At 51.1% G+C, this 25,248-nt stretch overlaps 1 protein-coding gene across 1 annotated transcript in view; it reads right to left on the bottom strand.

The window, feature by feature from the left end:
* Nucleotides 1-1,392: 1,392 nt before the first annotated feature.
* The window catches only part of LOC108519226 (activating molecule in BECN1-regulated autophagy protein 1-like), a gene marked incomplete at its 5' end in the record, with an annotated part of 48,563 nt that continues 24,707 nt past the window's right edge, over nucleotides 1,393-25,248 (bottom strand). The window contains 4 exons of the mRNA XM_017858064.1: nucleotides 1,393-2,939; nucleotides 14,609-14,802; nucleotides 16,386-16,478; nucleotides 24,017-24,156. Coding sequence (XP_017713553.1) covers nucleotides 2,446-2,939; nucleotides 14,609-14,802; nucleotides 16,386-16,478; nucleotides 24,017-24,156 — 921 coding nt within the window. The remainder of the gene's footprint in view (nucleotides 2,940-14,608; nucleotides 14,803-16,385; nucleotides 16,479-24,016; nucleotides 24,157-25,248) is intronic.

Genomic DNA, 25,248 nt, shown 5'->3' with positions numbered 1-25,248 from the left:
TTTTTTTTGAGACAGAGTCTTGCCCTGTCACCCAGGCTGGAGTGCAGTGGCCGGATCTCAGCTAACTGCAAGCTCCGCCTCCCGGGTTTATGCCATTCTCCTGCCTCAGCCTCCCGAGTAGCTGGGACTACAGGCGCCTGCCACCTCGCCCGGCTAGTTTTTTGTATTTTTTTTAGTAGAGACGGGGTTTCACGGTGTTAGCCAGGATGGTCTCGATCTCCTGACCTCGTGATCCGCCCGTCTCGGCCTCCCAAAGTGCTGGGATTACAGGCTTGAGCCACCGCGCCCGGCTATACATAATTTTCTAGAAAATGAGTCTTCCTAAATCTTGCCATAGTTTTGTATTTCTTGCTTGCCAACTTATCTTTTGGTTTTGTCTCTGTTGGAGCAGAACTTGGAATTCTGCGTGCCCCATGGCATCAGGGACAGATTTGGGTGCACAAAACAAACACACAAACAAAAACCTCAAAAGTACGTGCTGCTGGCAAAAAGCCCTGGTACTGCTTGGATTTTCCATTATAGCTCTTGAAGACTTGGGGCAAATATCCTTTTTCCACTTGAGACGGAGTCTCGCTCTGTTGCCCAGGCTGGAGTGCAGTGGCATGATCTTGACTCACCACAACCTCTTCCTCCCAGGTTCAAGTGATTCTTGTGCCTCAGCCTCCCCAGTAGCTAGAATTACAGGCGCGAGCCACTACGCCCGGCTAATTTTTTTGTATTTTTAGTAGAGACGGGGTTTCACCATGTTGGCCAGACTGGTCTCGAACTCCTGACCTCAAGTGATCCACCCATCTTGGCCTCCCAAAGTGCTGGGATTACAGGTGTAAGCCACCACGCCTGGCCAGCTGGAAGCTTTCAAGCAGTCAAAACCCACGAATAGAGCAGGCCTTTCAGCCACTGTAGGGAAGACACAGTTAAGGAAAACCTTAACAGCTAGCAACTGGCACCTTGCCTGCAGATAGGACCATGCCCCACCGCCTGCCTGGCAGGCTGGACACCTGCTGTGCATGATTTCCCAGGATTTGGGGGGATCCAGCTTTCTGGCCAGTTACATCACTTCAGGCCTGCAGTCCTGGGTGGGAAGCTATTAGGATGAACAGCCTTCTGTCATTCCTTCCTACATACTCACCCAGCCACTGGAAGGTGGCCCCAGTCTGTAGCAGGCCTCAGGGAAGCAGGAAGTTGTGGCGTACAGAGAAGTGGTATGAAGTAGAGGCAGCAACCCTTACCTGACCAGCTCTGGTGAAGGGGTCAGATGGGTCCACTGCACCCCACTAGGAGAGCACCAGAAACGGTGCCGGGGGAACGTGGGCCTGGCCCAGTTCAATGCCCCTCACTTCCCAATCCCCACCCCTCCCCCATCCTCCATGGAAATAAGAGAGAGGAGCCTGGTGAGGGGCATGTCATCATTTTAATGATGTGATCTTTGGTGTTTCCCTCGTTAGCTGTAGACTATCCCCTCCTCCCACCACAATGTTTCTATGATGAGTTACAAACAGAAAGGAAATCACATTTTCATACTAAAAACGAAATGATCAGAGCCTTGATTTCTCCACTAGAAACTACACGTACAGTTAAGAGTCCACATGCAACACCTTAAATCACAGACTGAGACCTCACATTCTGACCTGGAGTCTCCTCCCCTTCCCCAGCCTTGGGCTAGCTTTGGCCTAGGCTCAGGTAATACTGACACCCACAGGCGCTGCTCTGAGGGCCTTGGGGGGAAGAGGAGACTGGTGGACAAGCCCTGGGGGCCGGCCAGCCTACACCCCCCACTCCTGAGTGAGGACCTGCCCACTGTCCCTTGACCCCATCCTGTATCAGGCAAGCAGGCTGCCCCCTTACCCCACAGTAGCCCCCCATTAGTAATGCTGAAGTCCCTGTCCTCAGGAATCTGGGAGCCTGGCCTGACCCGTTGGTCTCCATGGGGTAAGACGAAGAGCGGCTGAAGCTCTGGAAGGCTCAGAGTTGGAGGTGGTTTCTGGGGACCAGGCCATTCCTCCTGTTTCTGGGCTCCTGGTGGCTCTGCCCACCCAACAGGTGGACAGGGCAAAGCTGCCTCACGGGCCTCTGTCCAGGATGATTGGCCCAGATCTGGAAGACTGTTCACTCTCTGGAGGCTCCCTGTCCAGGGCTGAGTCCCCTGAGCCCATGTTACTAGGAGAAAGTGGGGTGTCTGGCAGAGAAACCCACTTGCTCCTCCATTCACATTAAGCCCACAGTGTGGCTCTCCTGGGCTCTATATCCTCGAAGGTTCTAGTTCCCCGAGGCACGCCTTGCCCATTCGACTGTCTCGTGCCCACTGACTGACCTCTCCACCCCGACCCTCCTCCTCCTGTTCCCTGATGCAGCCAGCAGCTCTTCTGCACATCCAGTTCCCAGTCAGCTGTGAGGTCCGGTTTCTGCTTGGCGGTTCGAGGGGAGGCACCAGTGCAATGTTTGTCTCTACCTGTTCCGTGGTTCTCCCCTAGGGCCTGCAGAGTGCCCCCTGCTGCTGCCACCATCCGGAAGGTGGTTGTTGTTGGTCAAGTCGCAGTGGAGGGTTGGTCCCTCAGCGCTGGGAAGGGAAACAGGAACAGGGACAGGGGAGGAGGAGGGCAGGGGTGGTGGGGTTGGCTCCTGCCCAGGGGTACCAGGCTGGTCCCAGGAAGCTGTCCGGGGGCTTAGGCCTCGTTCTGCCAGTTGCCCGGGCTCTGGGAGCAGTCCCCGAGAGGTGGAGGGCTGGGGTGAGGAGGTGCGGGCGGCACCAGGTTCAGTGCCCGTCTGAGAGCTGCGGTGAATGCGGTGGCTGACGATGATGTTGTTGCCGAAGCCGCCCATGGAAGCCATGGTGGTGCTCTGCTCCCGCTGCACCACGGCCGTCATGCCGCCCTCTGCCATCAGTCTCTGGATCCTGCTGAGCGCATCTTCTCCACTGGCACCATACTCTGAGCCCTCACCTGGCAGGTACAAAGCAGGAGAGAGAGCGAATTGGCTGCTGGTCTGGGCTTCTGAGGCAGGTGGGCAGCCACTGGTAGCAGCTGGGGGATTCTTGGCTAAACGCAGGATAGAGAAAGACTCCCTCCATCACTGAAAACCAATCCAAGTCTTGAAAGCTAGACAAAACTCCCAAAATGATCACAATCCATACTTCTGTTTTCCTGGTGGGGAAACTGAGGCCTAGAATGGCCAGTTAAGAGGCAGCACTGGCCCAGAATGCAGCAGGTTGGCCTCAATGAGCTCTCTCAGTACCAGTGGCATCTTAGCGTACAAGGAGGCAGGTTCAGACAGCTGGCTTTGTCTGCCTGCTCCCTGCTGTGGAAACTCAGCAGACCTAGGGCTGGGCTGGGGTGTGCCACCCTTTCTCTGGAAAGAGAGTAAGTACCTTATGGGTGTGGCCGAAAGGGAAACAGTCTGCTCTGCTTCATTACAACGCTGTCTTCCTTCAGCATAGTTCTGTGTTACCTCCTCAAAGCCCCTGAGGAAGCTGATAGTTTTTATTTTTATATTGATTGATTGATGGAGTCTCACTCTGTTGCCCAGGCTGGAGTGCAGTGGTGCTATCTCTGCTCACTGCAAGCTCCGCCTCCTGGGTCCATGCCATTCTCCTGCCTCACCTTCCCAAGTAACTACAGGTGCCCGCCACCATGCCGGGCTAATTTTTACATTTTTAGTAGAGACGGGGTTTCACCATGTTAATCAGGATGGTCTCGATCTCCTAACCTCGTGATCCTCCTGCCTCAGCCTCCCAAAGTGTTGGGATTTCAGGTGTGAGCCACCGCGCCTGGCCTATTTTTTTTTTTTTTTTTTTTGAGATAGAGTCTTGCTCTGTCGCCCAGGCTGGAGTGCAGTGGCGTGATCTTGGCTCACTGCAACCTCCGCCTCCTGGGTTCAAGCAATTCTTCTGCCTCAGCCTCCCGAGTAGCTGGGATTACAGGCATGCACTGCCATACCTGGCTAAGTTTTGCATTTTTAGTAGACAGCATTTCTCCATGTTGGCCAGGCTGATTTCGAACTCCTGACCTCAGGTGATCCACCTTCCTCGGCCTCCCAAAGTGCTAGGATTACAGGCGTGAGCCACTGTGCCCGGCCATATTTATTTATTTTTTTGAAATGGAGTTTTGTTCTTGTTGCCCAGGCTGGAGTGCAATGATGCGATCTCAGCTCACTGCAACCTCCACCTCCCAGGTTCAAGCCATTCTTCTGCCTCAGCCTCCGAGTAGCTGGGATTACAGGTGCCCGCCACCACGCCCAGCTAATTTTCGTATTTTTAGTAGAGATGGGGTTTCGCCATGTTAGCCAAGCCAGTCTCAAACTCCTGACCTCAGGTAATCAGCCCGCCTCAGCCTCCCAAAGGGTTGGGATTACAGGAGTGAGCCACTGTACCCAGCCTTTATTTGTTTTTTGAGATGGAGTTTTGCTCTTGTCACTCAGGCTGGAGTGCAGTGGCACAACCTTGGCTCACTGCAACCTCCGCCTCCCAGGTTCAAGCAATTCTCCTGCTTCAGCCTCCTGAGTAGCTGGGATTACAAGCTCACACCACATCTGGCTAATTTTTTGTATTTTTAGTAGAGACAGCGTTCCACCATGTTGGCCAGGCTGCTCTCAACCTCCTGACTTCAGGCGATCTGCCCACCTAGGCCTCCCAAAGTGTTGGGATTACAGGCGTGAGCCACCGCGCCTGGTCAGAAGCTGAGAGTTTTAACTGTTCCCTGGAAGGGCTGTTTCCTTCTCTTCTTTCCCTCTACCCCCTAGTCTTCACAAGTTATTCCCCCGTTACTGTTCTTCTGGGGCTCAATGCCTGATGCCGTATTTCCCTGGAGAGAGTGAACTGACCAGCACAGGCCCCAGGCTTCAAAATGCAGGTCTGGGGAGGGAAAGCAGCATCTGTCCACCACCCCCTCTCCAGAAAGGCCCGAGCATTCACTTGTGTGGGAACAGAAAAGACTTCGACTCAAATCTCAGCTCTGTCATTTGCTTGCTGGGTGACCTTGAAAAAATCCCTACCGTCTACCTTGCACAGTGCTAGAGAGAGAAAAGGAGCAAACACACAGCCCAGGTACTTGGTCAACAGTGCCTGTTGTGATTAACTTGGGGTCTGCAGCAGTGGAGCTCTGTCCCTGTGGGACCTCCCTTCCAGCCTTCTGCTCAGCTCTTGGTAGGGTGAGAACCAGGCTAAGACCGGTGGCCAACTACGATCAAGGCTCCCAGGCTGCAAGGGATGACTCCTTGCAGGAGGGATGACTGAACTGCTGATTTGTCTCCATCAGCTACTGTTTCGGATTTTGCAGTTTTGGGGGTTTTGATGGTGAGTTTTCTTTCCTTTTGGGGTACTTGCCACCAGCTATTTTTATGAGACTTTCTTTGCTCCCCTAACCCCATCCATTCCCTTCTCTCTGCCTGCCTCATTAGAGTTGGATTTCCAGGCCAGCTGGTTTCACAGCTTGGTGGCATCTAAGGCCCAAAGAGATCGCTCACCCTTCTTGTTAGTACTTGGCAGCCTCATGCTTCTTGTTCTTTCTACAGGGTGTTTTTTTTTTTTGAGACCAGGTCTCACTATGTCACCTAAACTGGAGTGCAACGGTACAAACACCGCTCACTGCAGCTTAAGCCTGTCAGGTGCAAGCGATCCACCCACCTCAGCCTCCTCAGTAGCTGGGAGTACAGGCATGCACCACCACACCTGGCTAATTTGTTGTACTTTTTATAGAGCCAGGGTTTTCCATGTTGCCCAGGCTGGTCTTGAACTCCTGGGCTCAAGCAATCCTCCTGCCTTGGCCTCCCAAAGTACTGGGATTACCTGGGTGAGTCACTGCGCCTGGCCCCAGTCTTAGACGATCTTCCTCAGCATTATGTTCTCTGTTGCTTTTCTGGAGATCCCCTGATAAAGCGCTGCCCTCCATCCCTCAAGGTGGCTGCCCTTCCCCACTTCCTCCTGGGATGCCTGGCTCTAGCTCCCAGGGCAGAAGGAGAGAAAACCTAAAGGGCTCTCAGAGTTTTGGGTCAACCCTATCTTCAGGGTTTAAAGCCTTCTAACAGTGGGGCAGAGGGTAAAGAGAAAAAGGTCAACCTACGGCCTTGGTGCTCACAGAGATTCTACCCTGGGAGTCAAGGGCTGCCTGGGGAGGCGGGGCCCTCCCCATGCCCATTGTAGCCCCATTGCTTTCTAAGAACTCTGTGCACTGAAGCCCTCACAGCATGATCTGGGGCGTGCCATGGCTGGCCTGAGGCCTGCTGGCACTGGAGTGCACTGTGCTGGGCGCTGTGCCTCGTGAACTCTCAGCTCTTTTCTTTTTGAGACAGAGTCTCGCTCTGTCACCCAGACTGGAATGCAGTGGCATGATCTCAGCTCACTGCAACCTCCACTTCCCGGGTTCAAGCAATTCTCCTGCCTCCTGAGTAGCTGGGACTACAGGCATGTGCCACCATACCCGGCTAATTTTTGTATTTTTAGTAGAGACAGTGTTTCACCATGCCAGCCAGGCTGGTATCAAACTCCTGACCTTGTGATCCGCCCACCTGGACCCCAAAGTGCTGGGATTACAGGCGTGAGCCACCACGTCCAGCTCAGCTCTTTTCAAGTAGATTACCAGGGGCAAAACAGGCTGCCTTGGGGCCCTATGGGTGCTGCTGCAGCCAAGCCCCCAGAGATCCCCGGATGGGCTTTCCCAGGCTCTGGGGGAGGCCCTGCTGCTGGCACTCAAGTCTGAGCCCACTGCTTGCTTGCCTGTGGCTCCAGGCCTGGCCACCCCTCTCTATGGCTGTGACTGTGTCCTAACTGGGCTTCTTGCTACCAGTCCCCTCCCTTTCCAACCAGTCTCCACACTGTTGCCATTACCATCCTAATTCAGCTCTATGAATTGAGCTCTTGTTAAGTCTGTACCCTGTTTAAAACCCAGAAGCTGCAAAAGCCCTCACAGTAGTCAAAACTCTTTAGCTTGACATCTGAGGGCTCTCTGGCCAGGCCCTTATCACGCTGCAGACCTTCCTGCCCTGACCCCACATTCCTGCAGGTACCCGGCAGCCCTGCTCCCTGGCTGCACAGATGGGCATACACTGTGCACACTGTGCCATGCTCTTGTCCTGTCTCCTCTGCCACCCAGTTCTCTCTGGTCCCCCAGCTGGAAGGGGCTGCTCCTTCTCTGGGGCCTCACAGTGCTTCACACCTCCCCGTGGCTGTGGCATCTTTCTTCTGGCCTATAAGTTCCTGAAGGTCTTGGACTCAAGTTGTATTCACTTTTGAGTCAAGTCTAACACGTGGGTTTACACAGGGCGTGTATTTGTCAAATACGTGTATGGATGAATAAAAGGGCTCCCAGGTTCCTCACAGGGGCTCCAGACTTAAGGATGCTTGGAAAACTGGTCTTGTAACCGCCTCATTGCAGGAGAAGCATTTATTTTATTTTGTTTTTTTGAGACTGAGCCTCGCTCTGTTGCCCAGGCTGGAGTGCGGTGGTGAGATCTCGGCTCACTACAACCTCCGCCTCCTGGGTTCAAGCAATTCTCCTGCCTCAGCCTCCTGAGTAGCTGGGATTACAGGCATGCACCACCACGCCTAGCTAATTTTTTTTGTATTTTTAGTAGAGATGGGGTTTCACCATGTTGGCCAGGCTGGTCTCAAACTCCTGACCTTGTGATCCGCCTGCCTCAGCCTCCCAAAGTGCTGGGATTACAGATATGAGCCACTGGAGAAGCATTTATATGTCTAGTTCTCTCTGGACTTGCTCTCTGAGGGAAGAGACACAACGGATTCATCTCAATGTAATTCCCTCCACAGTGCCCTTGAATTCATGATGCCTAACACAATACCAGACACAAAGTAAGTGCTCAAAAAAGAATGAATGGAAGATTTAAAAATGTACAAACAAATGGCTCCCCCAGGGCTGGATGTGGACAACTTCAGCCTACAGAACTATGAGCTATGCTTCCCTCCTGGGAACTCTAAGCCAAGGCTAAGAGCAACTGAGGGCAGTTGGTACATTCTTCAAGAGAAAAAACACCAGGACTAGAGGGAAATGGCGGTCACAGTCAGGGATCCAGGCACCGTGGCAGACAGGGGGTTAATTCTGCGGTCTTGTTCTCTGTAGCAAAAGCATCTGTTTTTGTCTTTGAAAATAGGAAATTGATTTAGAGTTCACATGAGGTCTCTTCCTTGGCAAGTCCTAAGGTGCACTCTAGAATTCTGCAGAGGCCAGGGTAGAATCAACAAGTTCCCACCATGCCCTGCAACCATATTTAATTCTAGAGGTTTCATTGCCAGAAGAGAAGAGCAAACTGAGGCTCAGAGAGTCATAAGAGGAGCTGCCCTTCCTGACCTCTGGGAGTACTGGTCTTCCAGCCCCTCCCTCTTCACATTTGCTTTTCCCTGGCCCAGGGCCCAGGCTACTGCTGCTGGTCTACCTACCATCTTCACCAGACAAAACAGAGGCTCAGATGACCTTTGCTACGGGTCAGAGGCACAGCCATGGTGCTCTCCAAATAGTGGGGCACAGCCATGCTTGGAGGCAGGGCCCTGCCTCAGCTCAGCTCAACTCATTCATTCCATGCTTGCCCTGAATGCCCACTGCAAGCTAGGGAGGCACTGTATCAGTGCTGGAAGCCAATGGTGAGCCCAGGAAATGCTTCCCTCCCTTTTCGAGCTACCCTCTTGGCCAGCAGGGTAGGAAAGCTTGCTGTAGGGTCAAATTCTGGGAAAAATCAAACTCTTATTAAAGTCGAACATGCAAAAAAGCTGACGCGTGCAAATATCCCTGTGGAGGGCTCCTCCTGGAAGGCCTGGAAAGAGCAGAATGGATTTCAATGAAATTTTTGTAGAACAAGAAAATTAGAAGTAGCCTAGGAGCCCTTTGGTGCTGACAGAAAAAGGCCAAGAGGAGTGGGTAGGGGCAGGCCACAGAACAGCAATTACTACAAGCAGAGCAGGCTTCCCACATTAATAAATCTGGGTGGCTGAGTGTGGCGGCACACACCTATAATCCCAGCACTTTGGGAGGCCGAGGCAGGAGGATCGCTGGAGCCCAGGAGTTCGAGACCAGCTTGGGCAACATGGTGAAACCCTGTCTCTACCACAAACAAAACAAAATTAGCCAAGTGTGCCAAGAGGCTGAGGTGGGGAGGATCCCTTGAGCCCAGGAGGTCGAGGCTGCAGTGAGCCGTGTTTGTGTCACTGTACTCCAGCCTGGATGGAAGAACGAGATCTTGTCTCAAAAAATAAAAATAAAAAAACCAAAATAAATCTTGATGCCTGTATAGGTGTGAGTGCAGGTGGGATCTCCCTTCTATCCCAGCCCAGAACAGCTGAACTCCCTGACCAGAGGGTTTGGTTATCCATGTTCTTGCAGCTCTGGTTTTGTCAATACAAAACCTGCCAGCTGCCTCTGCATGGTGAAATCTGGGCCCAAAGAGAGCCCTGATCCCTGGGCTCCCCTGAAGAGGCTGACAGCAGAATAGTGGTACGAGTGCCTCAGAGCAAGGTTCCTTGCCCTAGGAGGGACAAGGCTGGACACTGACACCCATCCATCAAGTGTTCATACCTTCTGACCCACACCTCCCCTGCCCTGACTGGTTTCTGAAAGGGGTATGGTGTGTGGAACAGCTGAGGGTGCAGAGTCTAGGCAGAGCATGCAGGGATGCAGGCAGGCAGAAGCAGCCAGCTGCCCGGTCTCACTCTGCCTGCTGCTCCCACTGACCAGAGCCTCAGCTTAGCTGGGGCCATCCTCTACCACCCACTCTACTTTACAGAAGGAGGGGATAGTGGGGCAAGGAACCAGGTCCTGCCTCCTAAAACCAGGGAAAAGAGCTCCTTCCCTCTGCCCCACCCTCTCCCCATCCCCCAAAAAGAATGAAAGGAACTTATAATTGACTAAAAGCCAGAAACGGGCTGCACGCTAACCAAGAAAACAGCAGATAATTCTCTGGGATAATTTCTCTTCAGAAGTACTAGCAGACATACTTCTGAAGGTGGCAGCTCCTGCTCCCAGAGCCCCAGCATGTCATCTATCAGCCCCAGTATCCTGCCCTCCCCACTCATCCAGCCTCAGTTCTCCACATGCACCAGATATGCCATGAACACAAATTAGTGGTCCTTTATGCAGTAACATGTCTTTGAACTTGGTGCCATTGCATGTGCTGAGACATATCTCCAGGAATGTTTCCCCACCACCCAACTTCACCTGACTCCTACTCATTCTTGAAGACTAGGCTCAGGGCCACCTCCTGAGCCTAGAGTCTCCCCTAAGCCCCACAAGCTGGGCATAGCCCCTCCTCCTCTGTGCTCCGGAGGTCCTCATCACATTAAAACTATTATCAGTTTAGGCGTCCATCTCCCTCTCTAGACTGTGAGCTCCCCATGGAAGGACAGAGAGGCCTATTTGTCTTCACAGCCCAGGTGGCTGATATATGGTAAAAGCTCAGTGAAATCAAATCAGAAGGGGCTGCCTAGCTGGGCGCAGTGCTTCATGCCTGTAATTCCAGCACTTTGGGAAGCCAAGAAGGGAGGCTTGCTTGAAGCTAGGAGTTCAAGACCAGCCAGGGCGACACGGTGAGACCCTGTCTCTAAAAAAAATAATGATTAAAAAAAAAAAAATAGGCCGGGCGCGGTGGCTCAAGCCTGTAATCCCAGCACTTTGGGAGGCCGAGGCGGGTGGATCACGAGGTCAGGAGATCGAGACCATCCTGGCTAACACGGTGAAACCCCGTCTCTACTAAAAATACAAAAAAAAACTAGCCGGGCCTGGCGGCGGCGCCTGTAGTCCCAGCTACTCGGAGGCTGAGGCGGGAGAATGGCGGGAACCCGGGAGGCGGAGCTTGCAGTGAGCGATCGGGAACCCGGGCCACTACACTCCAACCTGGGCCACAGAGCGAGACTCCGTCTCAAAAAAAAAAAAAAAAAAAAAAACCCTACAAAAAAAAAAAAAAAGCCGGGCATGGTGGCACACACCTGTAGTCCCAGCTAGTCAGTAGGCTGAGGCAGGAAGATCGCTTGAGCCTAGGAGTTCAGGACTGCAGTGAGCCAAGATGGTGCCACTGTACTCCAGCCTGAGCAACAGAGTGAGACTCTATTTATTTATTCATATTTGAGAGAGGGTCTTGCTCTGTCTCCAGGCTGGAGTGCAGTGGCACATCACAGCTCACTGCAGTCGCCACCTTCCGGGCTCAAGCAACCTTTCTGCCTCAAGCCTCCAGAGTAGCTGGGACTACAGATGCGTGCCACCATGCTCGGCTAATTTTTTGTATATTTAGTAGAGACAGGGTTTTGCTGTGTTGCCCAGGCTGGTCTTGAACTCCAGGACTGAAGGGATCCTCCTGCCTTGGCCTCTTAAAGTGCTGGGACTACAGGTGTGAGCTACTGTGCCCAACTGAGGTTCTGTCTTTATTTTTATTATTATTTTTGAGACAGAGTTTTGCTTTGCTGCCCAGGCTAGAGNAAAAAAAAAAAAAGCCGGGCATGGGGGCACACACCTGTAGTCCCAGCTAGTCAGTAGGCTGAGGCAGGAAGATCGCTTGAGCCTAGGAGTTCAGGACTGCAGTGAGCCAAGATGGTGCCACTGTACTCCAGCCTGAGCAACAGAGTGAGACTCTATTTATTTATTCATATTTGAGAGAGGGTCTTGCTCTGTCTCCAGGCTGGAGTGCAGTGGCACATCACAGCTCACTGCAGTCGCCACCTTCCGGGCTCAAGCAACCTTTCTGCCTCAAGCCTCCAGAGTAGCTGGGACTACAGATGCGTGCCACCATGCTCGGCTAATTTTTTGTATATTTAGTAGAGACAGGGTTTTGCTGTGTTGCCCAGGCTGGTCTTGAACTCCAGGACTGAAGGGATCCTCCTGCCTTGGCCTCTTAAAGTGCTGGGACTACAGGTGTGAGCTACTGTGCCCAACTGAGGTTCTGTCTTTATTTTTATTATTATTTTTGAGACAGAGTTTTGCTTTGCTGCCCAGGCTAGAGTGCACTGGTGTGATCTTGGCTCATTGCAACCTCTGCCTCCCAGTTTCAAGTGATTCTCCTCCCTCAGCCACCTCAGTAGCTGGGATTACAGGTGGCCACCACCATGCCTGGCTAATTTTTGTATTTTTAGTAGAGACAGGGTTTCACCATGTTGGCCAGCTGGTCTTGAATTCCTGATCTCAAGTGATCTGCCCACCTCAGCCTCCCAAAGTGCTAGGATTACAGGTGTGAGCCACCACACCCTGCTGAGACTCTGTTTTAAATTAAAAAAAAAAAAAAAAAAAAAAAAAGGCCTGGGTGTGGTGGCTCACACCTGTAACTCCAGCACTTTGGGAGGCCAAGGTGGGAGGACTCTTGATCCCAGGAGTTCAAGGGCATGGGCAACATAGTGAGACCCCATCCCAAAAACAAAACAAAACAAACAACACTCTCTTCCAGTGACTGCTATTTGTATATACATATATACATACTACAAACATACATAAGAGGCTGGCTGGGTGCGGTGGCTCACGCCTGTAATCCCAGCACTTTGGGAGGCTGAGGTGGGTGTATTACTTGAGGTCAGGAGTTCAAGACCAGCCTGGCCAACATGGCAAAACCCCATTTCCACTAAAAAATACAAAAATTAGTTGGGAGTGGTGGTGGGCGCCTGTAATCCCAGCTACTCGGGAGGCTGAGGCAGAGAAAACCACTTGAACCTGGGAGGCAGAGGTTGCAGTAGGCTGAGATTGCACCACTGCACTCTCAAAAAATAAGAAAAGAGGCCAGGCATGGTGGCTCAGGCCTTTAATCCCAGCACTCTGGGAGGCCTAGGCGGGCACATCACAAGGTCAGGAGTTCGAGACCAGCCCGGACAACATGGTGAAACCCTGTCTCTACTAAAAATACAGAAATTAGCCGGGCATGGTGGCACATGCCTGTAATCCCAGCTACTCGGGAGGCTGAGGCAGGAGAATCACTTGAACTCGGGAAGCAGAGGTTGCAGTGAGCCGAGATCACGCCATTGCATTCTAGTTTAGGTGACAGAGTTCGACTCTGTCTCAAGAAAATATAAATAAATAAAATAAAAGGGGCTGCCTGCTTTTGGCCCATCTCTCCAAACCCCTCCCACTGTCAGGGTTTACTGGGAGCTCTGAGAGGTCTGCCTCCTACTGACAATGTGGCCTGCTGGCTCCATTGGAGAAGCCTGTGCTGGTTCCCTTTTGCCTGGCCCTCAGGCTTCCTGGAATAGGCCTAATGGACTCCGGAGCAGCTCAGAGTCCATAGAAACCTGCAAAAAAGGGCCTGAAGATGGCAGAAGGAGCCTTCCCCCACCTCCTCCTAGAGGCTCACAGCCAAGGTTGGCTGCTTCAGCCAGCACCACCTAAAGGTCATGGCCCCAGTGAGGGGCTTCCACCTAGCACACATGCAGGAGGTGGGCTGTGCTACAGACCAAAGAGGGACTTCACTTTGAAAATTCTCATTCAGCCGGGCGCGGTGGCTCAAACCTGTAATCCCAGCACTTTGGGAGGCCGAGACGGGCGGATCACGAGGTCAGGAGATCAAGACCATCCTGGCTAACACGGTGAAACCCCGTCTCCACTAAAAAATACAAAAAACTAGCTGGGCGAGGTGGCGGGCGCCTGTAGTCCCAGCTACTCGGGAGGCTGAGGCAGGAGAATGGCGTAAACCCGGGAGGCGGAGCTTTCAGTGAGCTGAGATCCGGCCACTGCACTCCAGCCTGGGCGACAGAGCCAGACTCCGTCTCAAAAAAAAAAAAAAGAAAATTCTCAGTTCATGGCATCGAGAGCGACCATGCAAGACCCTGGTTCATGGCATTGAGAGTGACCATGCAAGACCCTGAGGGGCACTGCGGTGTAGAAAGCCGTTCCCTGGGGTGACAGGTATGTTTATTATTCTTTGCCTGACATGCACCATGGCTTTTCCTCCCATGGTCTCTTCTGGGCAAATGGCTCAACACAGACTTAGAAAATGTGTCTGTTTGGAGGCTGCTTTGTTTGGAGCTACGACCAGCAAGGGGGCTGGGGGTAGGTGGTGAGGATAGCAACTGAGTGAGAACAGCCTGTTTAACACAGCTGCTGACGGACTCCTAAGTGGCTCAAGCTCTGCTGCTGGGAAGTGCTAATTGGTTTTTAAAAGTGTGAGGCTGGCACAGAGAGTCAGGGCCGAGTGTGGCAGAGCCACACCTGAAATAGGTGAGAGGAAGGGGCTGATGTTATGCCAGGCTGCAGCCAAAATGGCAATGAGCCCCAGGTGTGACAGGAGTGCGAGAGGTCCTCCCATGGGGCAGTCCCAAATCTGCCACACTGGTAGGGGGACGACAAGCTAGGCTGTGGTTTGGCCCCAGAAGCTAAGGCCTGGGGTGCACTTCTCTGGAATGGCAGCTTGCAGGAGTGAGTCTCCCTTTAACCCTTTCAATCCAGGCTTTCTGTGTTCTCTCTTTGGGAAAAAGAGCCTGGGTCCTCACATTTTAAAGGAGAGGGAGGTCAGCGTACTTGGGAGCTGAGGCGAGCTGCAAGAGTGAACCAACTCAGGGAAACCATGTCACTGTTGAAGAGGCTCTTAATGCCACCAGGTGGGCATCACTGAGACATTGGAGGGGGTATGCATCCTGAGTGGGAAGTGGCACTCACACGGTCTTAGGGTCCCTCTCCCACCCACTCCAGCACCACATAGCTCCTACCTTCACCAGGACCTGAGGCGGCTGTCCCTGGCTCCGGCACCTCCCTCTCAGTCTGTGTTTCGGCATTCTGCAGCTGAAGGGCCAGAGTCTGGGTGCCCTGAGATGTCACTGAGGTGGTTGGGTTCCGGGGCTGCAGCCCAATGGCATTCATCAGCCCCATGTCTCTGTCTGTCCTCCATGTGGCTCTGCTGGTTCTAGGGAGAGAAAAACAGACTGAAGTCAGGTGGGGCTTGGGACAGTGCCCCACACAGCACTCTGCTGGCTCTGTGCCAATCCTCAGGGCAGTGCGGGCCAGGCCCTGCTGGCTAAGAGAAGCCCTGTGCTCCTGCAACTGCCTCTTGATGGTGGTTAACTTGTCTGTGTCCATTCTCTCCCAAGGTCAGTCTATACCCTGGGACAATGAAAGGCCATAGAAACATCCAATCTTGCAACCCTGGCTCAGTCATGCCCTTCAACAACAGGCCCCTGTCGGGGAGTGGGGAGGAGCTGTAGAGATGGCTGATATGAAAAGACACTAATGAAATTCAGGAGGCCAGCAGCTGAGATCACGGGATAAAGAGTGAGCACTGGAAGAAGGTCCTTTCTCTCTTTAGCTTTACCTTCCTTCCAACTGTATGCTCCTAAGATTCCACTTTGAATTCTTGAATTTCCAAGAGAACTGAGAGCTCCACTTTGGAGGGAAAGAACTGTAACTCTTTTTTTTTTTTTTGGTGAGACAGTCTCACCCTGTCACCCAGGTTGGAGTGCAGTGGCACAATCTCAGCTCACTGCAACCTCCGCCTCCTGGGTTCAGGCGACTCTCCTGCCTCAGCCTCCCAAGTAGCTAGGATTATAGGCACACAAAACCATGCTCGGCTAATTTTTTGTATTTTTAGTAGAGAGGGATTTCACCATGTTGGCCAGGATGGTCTCGATCTCCTGACCTCGTGATCTGCCCGCCTCAGCCTCCCAAAGTGCTGGGATTGATCACAGGCGTGAGCCACCACACCCATCCAAGACTGGAACTCCTGGACAGGCTGCTCTGGGATCCTCCTTCCAGGGCCTTCTGAAAACAGACCCTTGCAGGTAGGGAGCACAGGCTGTCCTACAAGGAAGGTTCTGGCCAATGCTAGCATCCCCCTTCCTTGGACATGTCCCAGGCACTGCCTTGGAACAGCTGGAGCTGGCAGCAGAGGCAGCCCAGGGCTTTTGAGACTATCACCAGACACTCATATTTCTAGTGCTTCTGGGACTATTCCTCCAGCTATGCTCAGCAATTCCTAGGGGAAGTAGCAATTGCTTTGGGTTTATCAACAACCCAGCCCTTTGTTCCAGTCTTCATTAGTGAATTAAGTGATGAAAGGATCAGTACCAGATTTCTAATGGGTGCCTCAAGAGGATTTGTCCCTGGGCTACAGCCCTGGGCAGCTTGGTCCCTGAGGTCCTAGTCATCTGGAAGAGCCTGGGCCATGGAGCAGACTTCATGGGGCGGCATCCTTCTTCAGGCCCTATCTTCTCTCCTCACCCAAGTGTGCCCAGGCACCATGGCCAGGATGGGAGAGGGTGAGGGGGTGGTTCTACAGCAAGACTCTGAGAGCAGAGCTTTTGTTCTCTTTCTTAGCCATACAACACTTTTCTTAAATGAAACTGTACACAAAAGATCAAGGAGGCGCTGCTCTGGTTGAGGAGGGACCCAGAGCCCTAGAGGACACTGAAGGCACTGCTTAAGAGCTCATCAAAAGCAGGAGGAAGGGACGGGCCTCCAGCCAGCTGCTCCCTGCCTACTTCCCAAACATACCCAGGCCGCTCGCTGCTCCTGCTGTTGGAATGGACAGTGAAGACCGTCTCGTTCAGCTGGTCCCAGTAGTACTCAACACCAGAGTTTAAGGCCCTAAAAATCAGTTGGGAAGGGTGTAGAAGAAGGTGAAAGGCATTAGAGAGGGAAGGATAAGAGCTCCTAAAACTCCTGGCTTTGTGGACTGTGGCTGCCCATCCTTTCTCTCTCCTGGGGCTGAGCTGAGACCAAGACCAGAGCTGTGGCTTCATCAGGATGCTCAGTGCTGGGGCAATTCAGACAAATCTCTAATAGCCTAAATGGCTGGAATGGTGGGTTTAGCTTCTCCTTTCCCCCTTACTAGCCTAACTGGCTCCTCCTTGGAGCTAAGAAACAGCTAAAAAACAGCAACAACAGATACAGGCAGTGGGTCCTGAGTATTCTTCAGACACAGAGAAAGGAACTAAGATGGCAAATCTGAGGCCCACTGGAGAGATATAGTGCCATGGACAGCTCTGCCCAATGGGCATGCCTAGTCTTTAAAAGAGAGACCTTGGCTGGGTGCCAGTGGCTCACGCCTGTAATCCCAGCACTTTGGGAGGCCGAGGTGGGCAGATCACAAGGTCAAGAGATCAAGACCATCCTGGCCAACTCTGTGAAACCCCATCTCTACTAAAAATATAAAAATTAGCTGGGTATGGTGGCACACGCCTATAGTATCAGCTACTCGGGAGGCTGAGGGAGAATCGCTTGAACCGGGAGACAGAGGTTGCAGTGAGCTGAGATTGCGCCACTGTACTACAGCCTGGGCGACAATGTGAGACTGTCTCAAAAAAAAAAAAAGAAAAGAAAAGAAAAGAAAAGAAAAGCAGAGGCCTCAGGAACAAAGACAGTGCAGGCTCTTGCCCCTGGGGTAGCCTGAGCTATTTAACCTAGAGGCCTAGATCACCCTCCTTTAACAACAGAACTTACCTCCATAAAGAGCAAACATCCCCAAGTGAGTGGATTATAGGAGGCTGTGAGGTGCTTCCTTCCTAAACATGGGTGTTGGCTAGGACAGAGACCCAGTAGGGCCTGGATGACGAGGGACTGTATTCCAGGAGGTCCCAGGAGGCTGTACTGCCTCAGGTAAAAGGCAACAAAACCAGACACTGAGCCTCCAAATCTGCCTTTTTTTCTGAGATGGAGTCTCACTCTGATGCCCAGGCTAGAGTGCAGTGGCATGATCTCAGTTCACTGCAACCTCTGCCTCCTGGATTCAAGCGATTCTCCTGCCTCAGCCTCCCGAGCAGCTGAGATTACAGGTGTGTGCTACTATGGCCAGCTAATTTTTATATTTTTAGTAGAGACAGGGTTTCACCATGTTGGCCAGGCTGGTGTCAAACTCCTGACCTCAAGTGATCTGCCCACCTTGGCCTCCCAAAGTGCTAGGATTACAGGCATGAGCAACTGTGCCCAGCCCAAATCGGTCTTTTTAAAATTTTAAAAATTTAAAAAAAATTTTTTCAGATGGGGTCTCACTATGTTGCCCAGGCTTATCTTGAACTCCTGGGCTCAAATGATCTTCCCACCTGGGCCTCCCAAAGTGCTGGGATTACAGGCGTGAGCCACCACGCCCAGCCCAAATCTGTCTTTAGTGGGTAACTATGATTAGGCTTTACCTGCCAGAATACTACTTGCTTCTTTGAAGGGAAAGAGCCACAGCCAAACAAAAGTACTCTTCCTTTCACTGCCCTGTAGTAAACCTCTCCCAGGCTCCAGGGGCCTGTCAGGCTGTGGAGTTGGTGTAATTCCAAAGGCCACCTCTTTAAAAAGCAGTACAGTTGTCCTTTGGTATCTTTGGGGAATTGGTTCCAAGACCCCCTGTGGACACCAAAATCTATGCACGCTCAAGTCCCTACTACACAACCTATCCATATCCTTTTATATACTTAAAATCATCTCTAGATTACTTGCACTAATACAATGTAAATTATGCAGATAGTTATTATACTGTATTGTCTATTTGTATTCCTTTCGTTTTTGAGACAGGGTCTCACTCTGTTGCCCAGTCTGAAGTGCAGTGGTGTGATCATGGCTCACTATAGCCCTAACTTCCCTGGGCTCAGGTGATTCTCCTACCTCAGCCTCCTGAGTAGCTGGTATTACAGGCGTGCCTCACCACGACTGGCTAATTATTTTTTTTTTTTTTTTTTTTTTTTTGCCTAGAGACAGGGGTTCTCACCATGTTGGGCCCCAGGGCCTGGGTCTCAAATTTCGGGGGCTAAAAAATCTGCCTACCTTAGCCTCCCAAAGTACTGGGATTATAGGTGTGAGCCACCGTTCCCAGCCTAATTGTACTGTTAATTTTCACTGTTTTATTTTTTCCAAAAATATTTTTGATTTATGGTTTGTTGAATCCATGAATGTGGAACCTGCAGATACCAAGGGCCAACTGTTTATCCTTCCTCTTCTACACAGCCATTTTTGTGGGGTTTGGGGATTATCTGAGAACCAGATGGGCATTAGAGCGCAAAGGTGAGAAAAGGCTACCTTACATTATGGAAGAGGTAAATGGTCAGAAGTAACAGAAGAGGCCTCCAAAAACAAACTCATCACTGTTTTTGGTGAGCAAATCCTGTCTGTATTAGATACTATGTGAAGCTGGCTGCCAGGAAGACTGATTTACAAACTTGTCAAGATGTACTGACAGGTTGCAATACCACATGGGTCCCCACCAAATCCCTCTTCTGGAATTCTTGCTAGCCAGGGCTGGTTAGTGACAACAAACTGTTCACATCAGACCTACAACAAACCACGTACTTCCTGACCCGGAACGTTCCTTCCTATCTCAGAAAAGAGGCCACAAGAAGGCCTGCTGTCTGAGCTGAGACTGTCAGCATAATGCTGGTGGCCAAAAGGTCCCCTTGAATGCTTTCCATCCAGGCAGCAGCACAGAGCATCCTCGGCTCAGGGCTGTGACCTTGGCTATTGATTGAAGAGGTCCACTGCCAACAGAACAGGGGCCATACTTCCTGTCTCAGATGTGTTGCTCCACTATGCCTCCCCATCCCAATCCTTTCTGCTCCCCACACACAGGTCTAATTCTAAGCCAGGATTTGCTTTACTTTCTGTGGTCAGAGAGCTGGACTACAATGAGCTCATGGATTTGGTTTCAATTCTAGGCACTGTACCAAGGATAGAGTTGGAGACGCCCTCTCTGGCTACTGAAACTCTTAGCTTGCTTTTTTTTTTTTTTTCTGAGATGGAGTTTCACTCTTGTTGCCCAGGCTGGAGTGCAATGGTGTGATCTCGGCTCACCACAACCTCTGCCTCCCGGGTTCGAGCGATTCTCCTGCCTCAGCCTCCTGAGTAGCTGGGATTACAGGCATCCGCCACCATGCCTGGCTAATTTTTGTATTTTTAGTAGAGATGGGGTTTCACCATGTTGGCCAGGCTGGTCTCGAACTCCTGACCTCAGGTGATCCGCCCACCTCGGCCTCCCAAAATGCCGGGATTACAGGCGTGAGCCACCGTGCCCAGCCTGAAACTCTTAGCTTTCAATACCCACTGTCACTGACTGTCTGTGAGCTAAAGAATGATCCCAACATGTCCTGTTGTCTTCTTGGGTCTCAGTGAGGGTGAATGAGTCACTGTTTGCTCTGGGTTCTTCCTGGGAGCTAGACAAACACACGAAGGGAGGAGGAAGGCTGGGAAGTCCAATCAGGGCCAGCCTTTCCAGCGCGCTTCCACCTCACACCTGGCTTCCTCCACAGCATCTGGAAGCTGTGCTTCTGGGCCTGGCTCAACCACTTCCTCATGCTGAGACCTTCCAGGGCTCCCTGAACAGACCTGAGCTCTCACAGTGGTCACAATGCTCTCTCCACAGAACTTCTGGCTGTGAACTTCCCAACTTCTAGGGACCATTCCCTTCAATAACATTCTTCTTTCATCTATCAGTGACATGGCTGCAGAGGATCAGACCAAAGATGCCTGGTGTCTCTGCAGCACGGGAAAGAGCTAGCACCTGGCTCTTAGAGCCTTGCCTGAAAGACGTGGTTTCCACGGCAATTTTGGCTCCCTTTTGATTCGGAGGCATGCTTTCCCCTCCCTGGGTGATGATACTTGACTCTAATTACCATGATTACAGAAGGGACAGAGCTGGGGCCTTGTCAGGAGCCCCATAGTTGGCCAACAGGCCAGATGCCCATAGTCTCAGCCCACCTCTCTTCTGCCCTGAGTTCCCTGATTCTGTCCTTTAAGCTGACTCTGAGAAGCAGTGGACTTTCTGCCAGCACCTCCCCCTGCTCCATTTGTAGGGCTGGTTTATGAGGCCGGAAGTAAGCAAGCACCCCCTCATATCAACCTGGCACTTCACACCCCCCATGGTTATCAGTGGGGGTGCTGGCTGGCTGGCAGGCAGCCAGAGGCACAGCAGCAGCTTGGACAAAGTGCAGGTAGGGGAGCAGAGGAGGAGGGAGCGCCTCACTGCTAGGAAGGGCGGGGTGACTGCGTTATCAGCCCCTGGGATGGCTTTGTAGAGTGGCTGACTGGCCAGTTGTTTGTCTTCTTGCCTGTCCTAAGAATTCCTTCTTTTGGAGAGATGAGAATTTTTGAAGGCCTTAGTCTACTGCCAAGTGGGGTTTTAGTACCACCAAGAGATGCCCAAGGAACTTGTTCCTCTGTCTTTATGCTTGGAGAGAGTGCTGAGGCGAAGACAATGGAGGAGAAATCAAGAGCAGTATTGAGAGCACAAAATGGGGTGCAGCTGCCTGTGCCTGGGACAAAGGCAGACAGCCACCTGTTTTGGAGGGAGGGCTACAATCTTGGCCCAGCTGGCTGGCTGGATCCTGTGCCCTTGGGAATGGGTGTGCCAGGGAGCTGTATCACCCAGGGATAGGCAGCTGCCTATGAGAAACACAAGAACCCTGAGCTCCTACTTCCCTATTTGTTCTCCTCATTTGAGACGGGAGACGACTCATCCGTAGACTGCTCAAAAGACATGAACGTGCTCACTGATCCCCTCATTCCCCTGCATCTATGCTGACCTGCTGAAATGTCTCAACACGATCCAAAGCTGCATTGTTTACCTGAGGTCTTAAAGAGTTACAAAAGTATGTGTGTGTTCTTGTGGCATATTTTTCTGTGGAAGACAGTACATTGCTTGCGTCAGAATTTTAAAGGGGTTTTTGAGTGAAAAGGGCTCTGGATAGGAAAGTGAGGAATTCTAGTTCCGTCATCAATCTGTTAGGAGGCCTCAGAGGAGTTTTAACTTCCTTAGGTGTCTATTGCTCACACACAGTCTTCCTTGCCTAAGCTTGGAAGAACTTCAGTCATGTCCATATCCAGTTTATACGGTACCCTTACATTTTGGGCCCTAAGGCTTGAGGCATTTGCCAACCTGACCCAAGAAGTCAGGACAAACAGTACCCAAAAAAAATGGGCTAAACTAGTTTTCTCTTAGTCCAACACAACTTGGTCTGTGACGGGACACTGTTCAATGTGTCCAAAGCTAATGCCATGTCACTCAGGGAAGAGGCTTGAGTTCCTGGTGGGTAAGAGAGTTCCCCAGGCAGCCCAAGATGGCTTAGGTCAGCTGAGACTCTGGGATGCTGGACAACACATGGGGAGAAAAGAGAAAACAGAAACCAAAGTCAGCTTCATATTTGGCTGAGGTGACTGTGACTGACACAAAGTAGGTAGGCTGGGGTTTCAGACATAAAAACCTCTGTGAGGCCACAACAAACTGGGCGTAGATTATTTTTGCAAGGGAGAGGACTAGAAATTTGGCTGGGACAAAAGTTAGCGGTGGAAGCCATAGACAAAACAACACTCCTGAGGAAAGAGGTCTCGGAGAAACAGGGAAAGAAAGACTTGTAACTGAGGTGTAAGTAAGAGTAGAATCATAGTCCAGAATTCTGTGCCAGTTTTGGAAAAGATGCTTATTAGATTCCTCTTATGAACTGTTAAGAAAAGAGGTAAGACAATCAGTGTCATGTGCTTTGGGGAAAAGGAATATTTCAGGACACATCCTGGGACTACGGACAGGCCAGAGAAAGGGCAGAAACTGAGAGACCCAAAGAGATAATGAAAATGCTCTCTGGACGCTTTGGAGATGGTGAAAGATGTTCTCTGGAGCAAGTGGCTTGCAACACAAAACATTCTTGCAGCTCCAAGCGCAGCCTGACCAGGCTAGGCTTAGACAGTAGTCTGTCTTTGGGAGGGGCTAAAAAAATTCAAAATGGAATGCAAGAGCTGCCCCAAGAACCAGGTTTCCTTTCTCCTGGGCCACTGAGCTAACTCAGCCTAATCAGCGATAAGGACCCAATCAGCAGTTCCCTACCAGGCCACAGGAGCTGACCCAAGTACATCCTTTAGGAGAAACGATCAAGGGTCCCATCAAAACGCAACACGGACACTTCCCACTTCTGATAACCAGAGACCCTGCTGGAACTGTCACACCACACTCTGTGATCTGCAGAACACTCTGGGAAAAGACTGTGCACCAGGTGGAGGTCAACATGAGGACAGCCTGGAGGCAGAAGTGGCATTTAGTTGACTGGAACCTTGCAGCGTCCCACGCAGCAATCAGCCTGACCTGCAGTGAAGCAGAGCTTCACACTCTCCACCTGGCTGGGGCTGGAAACTGATGACAGACCCGGCTGACTCCCAGGGTCTCTAGTGAATGAATGCCTGGAGAAACCCTGACCTCCATAAAGCCAGAGGAAGGGGAAGGGGTGTCATCAGGACTTCAGACACAAATCCCCTCCTACTCCCTACTTCAAGACCAGATAATAATTGCTTTGACTATAAATTGAGCTTTTCTTTTCTTTTTCTTTCTTTCTTTTCTTTTTTTTTTTGAGACGGAGTCTCACTCTGTCGCTAGGTTGGAGTGCAATGGCATGATCTCGGCTCACTGCAACCTCTGCCTCCCAGGTTCAAGCGATTCCCCTGCCTCAGCCTCCCGAGTAGCTGGGACTTACAGGCACGTGCCACAACGCCCGGCTAACTGTATTTTAGGAGAGATGGGGTTTCACCATGTTGACCAGGATGGTCTCAATCTCCTGAGCTCGTGATGTGCCCGCCTCAGCCTATCAAAGTGCTGGGATTACAGGCGTGAGCCACCGTGCCCAGCCCCAAATTGAGCTTTTCAGTCTGCTTTCACTAGTATAAGCTAGAGCTCCAAGCAGAAAGGAAAACACGCAAGACAGAATCCAGCTATTAGAGATCAGTGGCTTAACCATTTAGGGTTTCAACAATACCTATTTCCAATACTTTTTAAGTTAAAGTCTATGGCATTTACTCAAATCCAAGACCAACTGTTGAATTTTTCTAACAGGGTTTAAAAAAGAATCTTTGATATCTATGCTTTTGACTGCAGAGAAACTTTAGTATCACTAGGAAACCAGAGAACAAGGGAAAACAAAGACAAAAAACTACTCCCTTTAGATTCAAGAAAACACGATCACTAAATCAGTCTCTGGATGAAATGTGAAATGGGGAGCTAATCCTACCAGCCCCTGTGGGAAGAGGGCCCTTTAAGGAGTGGCGCTGAGAATGAGGCAGGCTCTAGATGGATTGACATTTCCCATCTAAAAGACCCCAGTTGGTGAATACTGATTACCCCAGTCATCGGCCCCAATGATCCCTCAACTCCCACACTTTAAGCCACTTACTCTGGTCGGCAGATCACCAGGTCTCCTTTGTTAGTACCATAAGCCAGGCCAAGCCCTGGCTCAGGCAGCCAACGGGCAGAGTTGATACTGACATGTCTCCGCTGGTCGGCAGGCATCGGGTAAAGGACGTTGAAAACTCTCTAGGTAGAGGAAAAGAGGGAAAAAAGAGAATGGGAGGAGAAACAATTTGTTACCAAGAATAACAAAATCCAGGGAGAAACAAATTACAGGGAGGAAAGGAGGTGGTGAGGCTGGGAACAGGATGACTCTTTTTTTTTTTCCATATATATATATTTTTTATTATTATACTTTAAGTTCTAGGGTATATGTGCACAATGTGCAGGTTTGTTACGTATGTATACATGTGCCATGTTGGTGTGCTGCACCTATTAACTCGTCATTTACATTAGGTATATCCCCTAATGCTATCGCTTCCCCGTCCCCCTACCCCATGACAGGCCCCGGTGTGTGATGTTCCCCTTCCTGTGTCCAAGTGATCTAATTGTTCAATTCCTGACTATGAGTGAGAACATGAGGTGTTTGGTTTTCGAACAGGATGACTCTTAACTCATGCCTGAGAACTTGGGGCAGCAGGAGAGATGGCATTCTCTCATTTGTGGGGAGAGCTAGGTCTCTTTTAAGAAATACTAGGGGACTCTATGGCTCTAATAATGCGCTCTCCTTCGAGCCTTCTAGCTAACTTTGTTGCTTTTAAATTAACTCCCTGGAAAGCCCCATAGAGCCCACCATACCAGGATGGACTGCCCATAACTTTCCTCTGACCAGGCCAACCAGTGAGCATCAGCCTTGGCTGGTAGTACTGTTACCATGGAAATCACAGTGCTCTCACAGCAATGGGGAATTGGAGGTGATAGGGGGGCGGGAGGGAGTGATAACATCAGAGAACATTCTTAATTCATCTAATTAAAAGCAATGTTAAAACTGTTACTGTTAAGGAAACCTAAATGGTGCATTAAGATGGAGGGAGCGCAGCAGAGGGGAATCGTGAACATTCAGGCACACAACTTGTTTCTAGCTTATATAAATCACCATTAAATTGATTGTTTCTCTTTTTCCAAGCTAATATTTTCTGAGCGGCATATTTTCTGAGTATGTAGGGTTTGGGCTGAAGGTAAAATATGGCCTCACAGTCTCTTTGGCCACTCTCTGACATGTTTTAGAAGCAACGTAATCAGAGATAGGGGCAGGTCAGTAGAAGAATAAAAGATATG

The sequence above is a fragment of the Rhinopithecus bieti genome, unplaced genomic scaffold (genome assembly GCF_001698545.2).
Source record: "Rhinopithecus bieti isolate Rb0 unplaced genomic scaffold, ASM169854v2 scaffold_46101, whole genome shotgun sequence".
Lineage (NCBI taxonomy): Eukaryota > Metazoa > Chordata > Mammalia > Primates > Cercopithecidae > Rhinopithecus > Rhinopithecus bieti.
Note: the sequence above shows the minus strand (reverse complement) of the source record. Positions and strands in the feature narration are given on the sequence as shown.